This window comes from Rousettus aegyptiacus, unplaced genomic scaffold, assembly GCF_014176215.1.
Source record: "Rousettus aegyptiacus isolate mRouAeg1 unplaced genomic scaffold, mRouAeg1.p scaffold_m13_p_9, whole genome shotgun sequence".
In the NCBI taxonomy this organism is placed as follows: Eukaryota; Metazoa; Chordata; class Mammalia; order Chiroptera; family Pteropodidae; genus Rousettus; species Rousettus aegyptiacus.
The window spans coordinates 7,111,627-7,125,116 of record NW_023416312.1 but is presented as its reverse complement, the minus strand read 5'-3'; the positions used below and the strand labels follow the sequence as shown (position 1 = coordinate 7,125,116).

Below are 13,490 nucleotides of genomic sequence, written 5' to 3'. Positions count from 1 at the left end.
GCTGGAGAATCAGCAGGGCCAAAAGGTCCAAGATAGTCTGATACATGTTTGCCAGCTGATGCCAGTGGTGAGCCTCTATTCTCTGTCATGTGGTTCTAATCCTGGTAGACCAGCTTTCTTACATGGCAGGCAGCATTCTGAGAGGTGGATACCACAAAGCCTCTGGAGGCTTAGGATCAGGAACTCATGTAAGGTCAGTTCTGCTACATGCTATTGGTCAAAGTAAATTATGTGGAGAAATAGACTCCACCTGTGGGTGGAAGAAGTGGCAAAGTTGCATTGCAAACGTGTGTGCATGGTAGGATGGAAGACATGTGTGACCATTTAAAAGTTTACCACAAGGACGAGGGCAGAAATGGGATGAGAAACTATTGAAGTAATTCAGGGGAAAACCAATAGTGGCTTGAATTAGTGGCTTGAAGATGGTAAGTCAGAACCCAAACATATTTTGAAGGTGGAGCCAATAGCCCACATCATCCAGTTCCATCACAGGATCTCTTTGCATTGCTGTTCCACTGTCATTTAATTCTAACAGCTGCCTCTCTCTCCATCTCTGTTCTCCTTCCATGCATGTTGGAGGCTCTGTCCTCTGTTCTCTACTCTCAGTCCATACACTCTTCCCTGGTGATTCCGGCCACTCCCACACCTTGGGATCCTTAGTCAGGGATCTCCGGCTCAACCTCTATCCTAAACTTTGACCCCTCATTGTTTCCTCTTTGCATACCTGTTCTACCTCAAGATGGTGCTAGTATTTAAGACTAAACATATCCAAGGCTCAAGTCATTTTTTCATCACCACAAGGTATGACTTCAATGTCTTGCTTTCTCACTACCATCCTTTAGCTTCCTAGGCTTAATCTTTTGGTTAATGTTTGATAACTTTCACTTCATCTTACCATATAATCAGTTCCAAATTCCAGCCCTTCCATGAGTCTTCCCTCACTCCAAGCCAGTCTTTTCCCATCACCGCCACCCCCAATCAGTGTCTCTTTTTTTACTCTAGAAATGTCCTAACAGTATCCCAGGTAGGGTCCCTGTTTGGTGTCTCTTCAGTCTATCTTTCATTGATTGACACCTTGCTCTTCCTAAAGCTCAAAGACCCACCATGGCTCCCTACTTCCTCCTAAATAAAAATTCAGACTTTGATTATAATTCTAGGTATTCTGAAAACTTTCCCCAGCCCACCTCTAGTCCTGTTCCCCATGACCTGATATATGTCCAACTAAACCAGAGTTCCATAGGAGCTCCCCAAACTCCCATCTCTGCTCACACCACTTTCTATGCTGGGGGTGCCCTTTCCAAATCTCTCCTATTACAGTTCTATCCATCTTTATGCCATATCTCCAGCCTTTTTAGGCGAGTTCTTCTAGACTTGAATTTGTGTGGTTTTAGGATACTATGACACTTGTTCTTGTATTTTCACTAGTTGTGTGTGGATCTTGTTAACCTCCATCATAGTATAGGTTCTTGGAGGGCAAGGACCTTGTGTTCTTAGTTCACCTTATTAGTACCTAATGCACTATATGGTAGGGAAGAGTCACTCAGGGTGTTGAAGGGAAGGGTAAGGAAGGGAAATTAACATTTGGTACAGCCAAAATGGGAAACTGTGTTCCCACCATGGTGGCTCAGAATTTAACTCCCAGGCCAGGAAATTATTACCTGTGGCTCCTTCAAGAAAGTTATAGGAGCCTTTCTTTATCCAGTTCAGAAGGTAGTGGCGGTGGGTACAGGAGCAAATGAAGCTTAGTTTTCTGGTCAGGGCATCTTGGTTCCAGTGAGACCTTGGGGATAGTCTAACCCAGGCCCTCAGGTATGGATGTGGAACATGTTGCTCAGGGAGATGAGGGGACTGGTCCAAGGTCACAAACCTAGAACTGTAATCCTGAATCTAAGTTCAGGTCTTGTCTGCCCTCAAGCTGGGCCTGTTTGATTTATAGATAAGTGACATAGAGAAGTCACTCTGTCTGCCCTCTTCCCGGTAACTTTTCATAGTAAAGGAAAATGAAAAAAAAATCAAATACAATAGGATATGAAGTTTAAAATCCCCAAAACATGCGAGGATTGGTTTTTCAATTTAATTGGAATTTTTTTGGCTGCAGTTGGAAGGACTTTCTTGGTGTTCCCTGGTCTATCTGAAGGTATTTGTATTATTCCCTGAAGTTCATAAAACCAGATTTTAGCTGCCTTAATTGATAAGTTCTCCCTTCCACAATCAATATTTTGTTGGTGTGTAATTTGTCACATCAGTGATAAAATAACTGGGTTTGCAAGTCCTTGTTATGAATTGTGCCACTTAAAGACATTTTTGTGTCATTACTTCATTGAGTATGTTTTTTTTTCTGATCATTATATTCATACTCACTCATGGAAGAGAAAGAAACTTTTTATGCATAGAATAAAACTAAGAGAATTAAAAATAGCGCTGTTAACCTTCTGGTATAAAAAAGGTATTCCCTTTTCATATCTTGTTCTCTATTCTAATGTAATTGACCCTCGCCCCTTTCACTTTATGCCACTGCTCTTTAGCTCTTTGAGATCCAGGATTCTGGCAATACTGCTTCATATATGAAACAACAATTCTGTTTTGTGGTACAAACAAATAGCCTGCAGAGAAATAGCCCATAATTAATGCAATTTATGTGTTATAAAAAATAATCAATGTAGAAATGGAGCCTAACCCTACAAATGAGATTTGGACATCAAATTGTGGTCTTCTTTGGGGGATAGGATTACAATAATTTTAAATATCTTTTGTGCACTTTAATATAGTTTCCTTATTTTATATGAAGATCATGGTTTTATTTTTTTAAAAACCTGATGAAAAAAAATTCTAAAACTCTGTAGTATAATTTACTGTGTTGCAATTATGACATTTTAAAGCAGCTATTTGAGTATTGCCTGTAGCTCTTTGTAAAGATGGGAGGTGGAAGAAGCTGGAAACCAATAAGAGAGTAGTAAAAATTTTTATAAGAACATTAGTTTATACTATTATTTACACATTTTTCTTCTACCATAATAAGATGATATAATAAGAATTTGTTTGTTCTGTAATTGTAGGTATCGCACAGGGTTCGAGCTCCAGTCATCTCTCTATTCGGGAGTTAACCTTGCAATTTTACTGATAGCTGCTGGACAACAATTTGAAACATCCATGGAACTAAGGAAAATAGGTAAAGCTATTTATTACTGCAGATGTTGAGGCTTTGGTAGCACAAGTTCAGCATTAAAAATTATGTTCAAGTAATTGGCATTGTATTTCAAAAGGAACAATTACTCTCTGATGGCACACCTGAGATAGTAGCCAAAATAAGATACCCAGTTTTTCTCTAGCTAACAGCTTGCATAATATGATAGAAACTAGAAATATTTTTTAATAACTTCATCTAAAATTCAAATTCTTAAGGTGTCCAGCTGAATACTTTGTTGGGAAGAAAAGAAAGCCTGGAGAAGATGAACAATTACTGGGACGTGGGTCAGTTCTTCAATGTCAGCATGTTGGCCAGTGATGTTGGGAAGGCTGTCCAGGCGGCAGAGAACTTATTCAAACTGAAACCTCCAGTCTGGTGAGTTGTATCTGCATATTGTCATTACCCATCTGAAAATACGATCTTGTTCTAAAATGTTTCTGCCAGGGAGAAAAGGTGTAAATGCAAAAGTAAATAAATAAATAACAGTTTCTATGTTTCTTCTTCTGGCTTCTTCGTTAATACAAAGTTCGTGCAGAAAGAACAGCTTTTAGGGATCACTTGGTTTTGTGTGAAGTGAGGGAAAGACAGACAGACATACACACACACACACACACACACACAGGATATATCCCTACATGCTACATCTGCAAGATGAAACCCTCAGTCCTATTAATTTCTTCAGGTCATCTAGGCCCTCAAGAGCAAAACATTCTTTAGTACTAATACATACCCTGCATTTGTGAAAAGCAGATAGTAGAGCTAAAATACACAGCAAGAAAATGGTGTTCATCACAAATGAAGACTGGAACTAAAAGGCTGGTCAGTAATAGGTATGTGGTGGAGAAAATGTGACACAACAGTGGCCATAGGTTAACCCGTTATGTAGTCATTAAAAATGTGCAAGAAACAATACCTAGAAACATGGAAATGTGTTTATGGTTTATCAAAGAATAAGAAAAGCAGGGTATCCTTTTCTATATTGGTGCTTCTCAGACTTTGGCATGTAACAGAATCACTTGTGTTGATTAAAACAGGTTGCTGAGTCCACCCTCAGGATTTCTGGTTCAAAAGGTCTAGGGTTGGGCCTGAGAATTTGTATTTACAAATTACAAGATAATGCTGCTGGTCTGAGGGCCACACTTTGAGAACCATTGTTTTGTATGGACTCGTTTTAATTACAAATATGTGTTTGGTATGTGACTCAGAGAAAGGTCTCAGTGGATTAGGCAATATCTTACTTTCCCAATAGACATTAAGCTCCATTAGAATTGTGGTTATCTTATTGAGACTATCTTTCTATAGTCTCATAATAGATACTCAGTAGATATTTGTGCAATGAATAAATGATGAATGATAAATTTTCTCTAAAATATTGATAGTGGTTATCTCAGGGTGATAGCCTTATAAGTTTTCAATCTGTTTTCCCCCCTCTTTTCTGTTTTCTGCTTTGTCAAAAATGTGTTGGAATTACTTGTATAATTTTTTAAAAAATTACTTTACATTAACAATCCATCTTTATCAGCGCCCCCCTTTATTTCCCAGCCCAGTGTGTCAGGCTGGACTCCTAGGAGGTAGGATTCTCTTCAGTCATATCTAGTTTTTTGACTCTATTTCTTTTCAGTCTGAAAGACTTAAATTTGGTCCCCAAACCTCATATCATCCTCTGGAAAGTTCTCTGAGGCCGTGAGAACATAAAGGCAGGCTGAGCATCCAGCCTTCTTGGAGTGGCTGCTATTTTCAGAATCCTAATTTTAACTGACTCCATCGAGATCAGACTCAAGGCTTGAATACATTCCCATTACATTAACACCTGAGCTGACTTATAGTGTCTATACCTATTGCTGTAAGTCCAAGACTACCCTTAGGTTCATGATTTGCTAGGACTCATGGAATCAGAAAAGCTGTTAAACTCATGGTAATGGCTTATTACAGTAAAAAGTATACAGATTAAAATCGTCAGAGACAAAGGGCACATATGGCAGAGTCCAAGGGAGACCAGGCATAAGCTTTCAGTTGTCCTCTCCCGCTGGAGTCATATGGACAGTGCTTAATTGTCTCAGCAGTGATGTGTGACAACATGCACAAAATATTGCCAACCAAGTAAGCTCACCAAATCTTAGTTTCCAGGGTTTTTATTGAGAGTCAGTCATGTAGGCGTGGAGCATCCATGTAGCTGACCTTGGTCACCGAGTTCCGCCTTTTTTGAAAATCACACGGATAACAGTGTGGTCCAAGGCTCCCACCATGAATCGTGTTGTTAGCATAAACTATCTGGTATGACCCAAGCCCCAAGTGAAAAAAGACTCTTAGTCCCAAGCCCCAAGTGAAAAAAAGACTCTTAGTAGGCAAGATATCCCAAGGGCTTAGAGATGACCTTCCATAAGCTAGTCAAGAGCCAGACATTTCTTAGGTAAGTATAGGGTTTGGACAGCCCAGGCTTGCTGAGTTAATCCTTTACTGCACAGCACTCAAGCAAGTCAGACTCTAATCTGTCTTCCCAGGATAGCTCCAGACTTTATCCTCAGAGGGCAAGATAATACTCTGATGCTTTCAGCAGAAACATCCCTATTCTGTATCAGAGAAAATGGCAGCTATGTTTCAAAAAGTTCGATTTCTCTGAAAACCATAAAAGGTGTGGTCAGATTCAGGATCTCATAACATCAAAGTCTACATGGTCAGATCTAATTTTCTAAAAAGAGAAGACAATAAGTTTCACATTAGTGATTGCCAGGGGTCAAGGAGGAGATGGGGATGAGATGGAAGTAGGCGTGGCTATAGAAGGGAAATAGGAAGGATCCTTTTAGTGATGGAAATGTTTTATTCCTTGGCTGTGTCAATGTCAGGATTCTGGTTGCAATATTGTTCTAGAATTTGGCGAGATGTTACCATTGGGGTACATGGGTCTCTCTGTATATTGTTTCTTGCAACTATATGTAAATCTACAATTATTTTAAAAAATGAATTAGAAAAAAAAGACAATGAGTTTAAAATTTTGTCATTTTGCAATTGTTTTGAACTTTAAACTACTTGCTCTTGTTATTTAAGATAGTAAATGCTCGCCAATCTCTTTTTTGAACACTGTGCACAAAAATGAGGCTTGGCCCAATGTTGGTAAAAAGCTATGTTGTGTAATTTTGTCGGACAAACTTATTTTGCCCACTGTTTGGGTTTCTATAAGTATGTGGCCACCAAATGATTAAGAATCACTAACTTATACAGTATGAATTTAAGTAATTTTCAGGAAACTTAAAGAAATAGAATTCAGTTTCTTTTGGAATCTAATTTATTGGTGCTTGTGATTTTTCTAGGTACCTGCAATCTTTAGTTCAGAATTTGTTACTGATTCAGCGCTTCAAGAAACCCGTTATCGAACATTCACCCAAGCGAGAACTGCTTAACTTCTGGTTAGATACAATTTTTGAGGCAACAAATGAAGTCACTAATGGACTCAGATTTCCCGTAAGATATGCTAAATCTATTTCTTTAAGAGAAAAAAAAGAAACTGGGGATTGGTGTTAATTATTGAATACTCTGAAAGGAAGAAAACCTTAGAGTAATTTAAAAAGTTGGGATATCCACCAATCTTAGTAAAATCAGCTGGTGATAGATCAACTCACTAGAAAAAGTTGACTATACAATTGACCCTTGAACAACATGGGTTTCAGTTTCACGGGTCCCCTTACACGTAGACTTTTAAAAACAAGTACTATATTCTCTAAAATAGTTGTTCTCAACTAGGAGTGATTTTGTCCCCCAGAGGACATTTGGCAATGTCTGGAGACATTTTTGATTGTCACAGTTGTGGGGAGGTATATTGTAACTGTCAGCTCCTTGGGGGAGGCCAGGGATGCGGCTAAACATCCCACAGTGCACAAGACTGTCCCATCTCCCAGACAATTATCCAGCCCATAATGTCAGTAGTGCCAAGGTGGAGAAACCCTGCTCAAAAACAATGCAGTACTAATAGTGAAATTTTGGAATTCAAGCTGTTTCCTGTTGAGTTTTGGATTGCCTCCAAAGCCACTAATTACTTTTTAAAACTTTATTGAAAAGAAAAATTGCTTTAATCTTTTCATTGAGTTTTTATTTCAATTATATGACCATCTTATAAGGAATCATAAGTAAGATATTTTAAGCATCCTGAAAACTGAACTTTAGCTAATTGTGTTTCATAATTATACCATAAGATTTTGTGAACATGTGGTGTTCAAGAATTTCATTAAACAACTAATAAAGGATTAAGTTATTTGAAATGATTGTGATAATGATTTTGTTCCAGGGTAATAAGTTTTAAAATCTTTTAATTACAAAATATTGCAAACCTGTTGAAAGGTACAAAAAAATAATGGAACAGACACTCAGGTACTCTCTAACCAGGTTTAGCAATTTTAAATATGTTACTTTATCTGCTTTGGAAATTTATTCTCTCTCTTTCCATCACTTTCTTCCTCACCTCCTCCCCTTCTCTTCCTCTTTCCTTCTCTCCTTCCTTCTCTACCCCAACAAAATCAAACATTGCTGATGGAATGTCACCTCACTTTTCATCCCCTTGCATTTTTTACAGACTGACTATCTACCTGTGCTCTCAGTTTACTTCTTCATTTCTCTCAAAAACTGTAGAGTTTCTCTTTTTTGTTTGTTATCTCCTTGGGCAGGCCTTTCTTGACTACCTTGTCTAAAGAAATGCACCCCTCCAATTCTCACCTTTATTCTGCCTTATTTTCTTCAGAGCTCTGTACAATAATATATTGCATATCCCAATCTATCAATCTGTTTGTTCCTCTGTCTGCCACAACAGAGCAAAGACCTCCTGAAGGGAGAAACTTCTGTTGTAGGCTGCCGTCTGTGTCCATGGGTCCTAGAGCAGCATTGGCATACTATAGGTACTTCATGAGTGTTTGTGGAGAGCACAGCTTCCCACTTCCTCACTGGACAGGGTAACCTGTTACACGTTTCTATGCATTACAGAAATCTGTCTTCCTTTTAGGTTCTGGTGATGGAACCAACCAAAGTCTACCAGCCTTCATACATCTCTGTAAACAGTGAAGCTGAGGAGAGGATGGTTTCTCTGTGGTACATTTCATCCGAAGAAATGGTAAGAAAAGAATCACCAACAGCTCTCTTTATTCTGTATTATTTAATCAAAGATTTGATTTTCAAGTAGAGGAGTCTGTGTTGTAGGACTTGAAGGAGCAGGCACCTGTGCCTCACTTCTGAGTTATGGGGATATATGAGAAAGTATAATCACAGATGAAAGAAAAGAAGCAAGATTTTCCATTATACATGTATGTATAAATATATACGTATGTGTGTATGTATATGAATGTGTGTATGTGTGTGTATATATGAATGAATATAAGCTTGTTGAAACAAATGTTAAACCATGAGGAAGTAGATAGGGAATAAAGGGGAAGTCCCTAAAAATCCCCCAAACCTGGTCCCCATTCCCATCTCTAGTGATTTGGTGGATATCCACCTATACCTTTTTCTAAACGTGTGTGTGTGTATAATGTATATATAATAATGTACATTATGTATATTAATATGTAATACATATATTTGAGACAAGCATTGTCATTAAAGTGATATCTCATATATATATATATTCATTACTTTACAACTTATTTTTTAACTGATATATGGACAGGTTTTCATATAGCACACCTGATACACCTGATTCTTTAAGTGTAGTATTCTTGATATTCCCATATCATGTGGCGCATTTCTGGGTATGGATGAACCGTAATTTATTTTATCACTTTCCTGCTAATGCACGTTTAGGTCTCAGTTTTGCACTCTAGTCAATGGTAGACACGTCGGTATACCCTTCCATGCTTTTGTGTAGGTGTTTCAGGATCAGAGATTCCTAGAAATGGACCTGCTGGATTCAGGACTATACATGTTTAAATTTCATTAGCTGCTGTCACATTTGTACCTTTCCAGTTTATACTCACACCAACAATAAAGAAAAGGAAACAATTTAATCGCCCATTAAAGAGATTACAGAAATGCTAGGCCTGGTCTAATGTTTTATGATAACAGTTATATTTTCATTTCTGTGTGTCTAAAGTATTTCACTAGCTTTTTGCTTTATTAAAATACATTTTTTAATTTTTTGATTAGAGTTGACATTAAATATTTTATATTAGATTCAGGTGTACAGCATAGTGGTTAGATATTTATATAATTTACGAAGAGATACCTCGATTAGTTATTACAGTATAGTTATTACAGTATTATTGACTACATGCCTTAAGCTGTAAATAAAATATTTTGTAGTAATAAAAAGATGTAGCACCTTTGACAAGTGCATTAGATAGCTCTCTTTGCTATGTCTGTTTTCATGGAGTATTGATAGAGTTCTGCCATTAACTTGGCAAAGAAGGGTTATTTTTTTCCTATAAACAAGTATGTGATCAAATAATCAGGTGAAAGTAAGCAATATCTTAAAAAATAAAATGCAACATTGGAGAATAATCAGAGGCTCAAAGTCATATTAGAAATTCCTTATCGGAAATAGTTATGATATAACTTCCCATTTTTCAATGAGTATAAAGTTTGAGTTATGCTAGATGAATCAGTTGTGGCAGCCTGCTATACAACATAGTGCCTGGAGTTAACAATGTGGTATTGTGCACTTCAAAATTTGTTGAGGGTACATCCCCTATTATATGTATATACACACAAAAAAAAATAAAAGCAAAAACCAAGGGACACAATGACATTTGGGGTGGTGATGGATATGTCTTATTTAGATGGTGGTAATGATGTCATGGGTGTTCACACATGTTTAAGTTCATATTAAATATGTGCATTTTTGTATATCAATTACACCTTATTAAAGTATAAAAAAAGAAATAGTCATAAATGATATCTCAAGTTGTCTTAGTCTGCTTTAGCTGCTGTAACAGAATACCACAGACTAGGTGACTTAAACAACAGAAATTTGTTTCTCGCAGTTCTGGAGGCTAGGAAGTCTGAAATCAGGTTGGCAGCATGATCTGATTCTGGTGAGAGCCTCCTTTCTGGTTTGTAGATGGTAGTCTTCTTGCTGTGGTGGAGGGAGAGGACAAAGGGGGGGAGGAAAAGGGAGGAAGGGAGGGAGGAAGAGAGGGAGAGACAGAGAGACGGAGAGACAGACAGAAAGACAGAGAGAGTTAAAAAACTCTATCCTGTCTCTTCTTAAAAGGGCACTACTCCAGTCATGAGAACTCCACCATCATGACCTAATCACCTCCCAAAAGCACCTCATACCATCACACCAGGGGTTAGGGCTCCAACAAATGAATTTACAAGGACACAATCATTCAGTCTATGACACAAGCCTAAGCTAATTAACCTTGTCTAGCATTTAACAGTGAAGCAACCTTCTCATTGATAATAGCCATTAGTGAAGATGAGCTGCCATAATGTGCTTGGGGTTTTTTCTTCCTGCACTGTGTACCTTAAATATTTGAGTGCTAAAGAGAAAAATTAAAGCTATAATAAAATACATTCTGTTCATACAGATATATATCATTTGAAGAATGTTTTTATCTTTTATTAAATTTGCCTCTTTGGGTTTTTTTTAACCTTTTATTTAAGTATAACATATACAAAGAAAAGTACCTAAATCATAAACGTACAGTTTGATGGATTTTTACTAAGTGAACATACCTGGGTACCCAGTGCAGGTCTAGAAGGAGGCATCAGCAGACCCCACTCGCCAAACCCTTGTGCATGCTCCCTTCGTGTCCCTCTCCAGATACTATCTCCATGAAGCACCAAGTTCTCAGTGTTGGAATTCTTGTACTAGAGACCAGCATTGCTTATTTTCTTTGTGCCATTGATGCCACTATGATACAAGAGAATTTTCAAAATTCTGATCTTCAGTCTCACTATTCCATTGATACATGTACAAAACACCTCATATTTTGATAAGTAGTTGTAGAAAAAACTAATCCTACTAAATTTACTCCATACTGTTACAGCAAACTGATTTTAGTCTCATGGAATTCTACAAACTTTGCCCACTTCATTTGAATCCTATCATGGTTATTGGCCTTTAATGGAAACTTCCATTGGTATATATAATATCTTGCTAGTTGTAAATGTTTTACTTTGTATATAGTCCATAATAAGAAATAGAAAAGAACTATATAAGCAACAAATGTTAGTTTTCCTCGACTGATGAAATGTTTTACACAAGTACTTATAGTTGTCAGAGCAAATGTCTGAGGGAAATATAAATTGCTTTTTTTCTCTGAGATGAAGCCTTTGCTTTTGCTTTCATTTACAGTTTTGAAATTCTCCAGATTGTGAAAGCAAGCATATTTGCCTGGAGTAAGATGACATCTCTCTACACAGTATTGCATTTTTTCCTGGTGGGCTATAGATGGTGGGAGAGGAGGACACACACACACGTTCACCTACATGCAACGTCACTATGAGATTGAGTTTTGGTTTATTAGCCAAAAGTTGAGGAACTTACGCTGGTAAATGTTTAACAACTAACTGTCCAGGGGACACAGGAGCAGAGGGCTGATTTGTCATGTTTGCTGATTTCTGTAGTATAAAATCTCCCACCATGGTCAGTTTCAAGCAAGCTCCATCAGGTCACCAAGTATGGGATTAGGAAGAGATGTGCAGAACTGGTCTTCCCAGGCTGGTGCAAGTTGCACCAGCACATTAGTGCAAGGAGGCTGCACAAGCAGGTGCAAATGCAGCATTCTTCCTTCAGTTTTTTGTGCGCCCCAAAGTCACCAACAGGCATGTGGTGGCTACCAATCCTGTCAACACAGATAGGGCTGCTGGTTTTGGAAAGCTCTTTTTTGATACCTTTTACACTTATGTCAGAAACAGGATAAACTTACATAAAAAGTCTGTGCTCTTCACAAAATCAGCACAGACATCCAAGGTTCCTCCCCAAAAGTCTACAGTGTGAGGTAGGAGGACAGAAGCTGAGTCGGATTCCAGGGGATCCAGGGGTGCATACCCCTACCTCCAGCTTCCTGGCACATTTCTCCATAGCCTACCCTGGCTCTGCTTCCAATGCACTTTTACTAAGGGCTTCTGTCAGTGATGTGCAGAGCTACAATCTTGACCCTATTTCCTCATCATGATTTAGAAAGGTAAAATGTCCCCTCTTAGAAAAGATTAGGGCATTGCCTAACAGAAGGCTCAGAACAGGAGGAAAACAGTCTCAGCTTTCCTAATTGAGTACACTGTGCCAGTTGACCCACCAGGACACCAAATGAGAAAGAGAAACAGTGAGTCCAGTCTTGCCTTCTCTACCAGAGAGTTCACAAAAACTCCACTTGCAGATACCAGAGAGCATGGACTTTACAATTTCATTTGTGTAATATTCCACTACATGTAAAAGTCTGTGTGGTAGAAAAAGATAGAATAGTGGTTGCCTTGGGTGGAAAGGAGTGACTAGGGTGGAGATTATGAGGGGAGCTTTTGGCCGCTGCTCATGTGCTGTTTCTTACTTTGGATGCTAGTTACAGTGGATATTCATTTCGTGGAAATGTACTGAGATGATCACTGTGTCCATTTCTAAATGTATGTTTTACTTCATGAAAAACTTTAATAATTTAAAAAAAAATTGTACTGGCCCTCTTGAGATTTCCCCAATGTTTACTGGATCCCGTGACTTTCCAAATAAAGCCCAAACTCTTTTTACCAGTTATCAAGCCCCTATATAATCTCGCCCCTCCCTTCTCCCCCTCCTCCAACTCTCAGTCTCCTGACTGCCTAGAGCTGGCCCTACAGGGCACATTCTGCTTTTGTTCTCATCCTTCTTCCTCCCTGGAATTCTTTCATCCTGTTACCCAAGTCCTAAGTTTTGCAAAGGCTTCTCTGACCACCCTCTCAGTCTTTCCACTGAGTATCTGTAGGCTGCCTGATTGCCTGTATCATGTACAAAATATGTCCTGTGGCTTGTATATCAGTTTTCGAAAATTTTTCCCCAACAGCATTGCCAGCCTATGCATGACTTCTATATTTTTATATCTGTAGGACCTGAGAAGCAGGTACCCTCGCCCCAAATGCTCATTGATTATAATATAAAGAGAAAGAGGGGAGGTTCACGTCGTTCTCTTCTTAACTAGTAAATCTTCCTCCCAAATTGAGAAATTCCCTAAAGCTACCCTAGAGTAAACCTGCCATCTTGGAATACTTTGAAAAGTCATGTCACTGAGCTTTCTACATACATGCAGCCTCTTGTAGGCTATGTGGGTTGGACATGACTCTTTTGAATCTGCCCTGGTTCATAGTTCTGTACCTGAATCCAAAGGCAGACTCCTTCTCTCTACTACTATCC

General features: G+C 38.4%; 1 protein-coding gene across 1 annotated transcript in view; it reads left to right on the top strand.

The window, feature by feature from the left end:
• The window catches only part of MAP3K15 (mitogen-activated protein kinase kinase kinase 15), an 86,339-nt gene that overhangs the window by 39,294 nt on the left and 33,555 nt on the right, over positions 1–13,490 (top strand). Inside the window, exons 8-11 of the mRNA XM_036226866.1 lie at positions 3,057–3,169; positions 3,403–3,562; positions 6,496–6,646; positions 8,175–8,282. Of these exons, the coding sequence (XP_036082759.1) occupies positions 3,057–3,169; positions 3,403–3,562; positions 6,496–6,646; positions 8,175–8,282 (532 nt within the window). The remainder of the gene's footprint in view (positions 1–3,056; positions 3,170–3,402; positions 3,563–6,495; positions 6,647–8,174; positions 8,283–13,490) is intronic.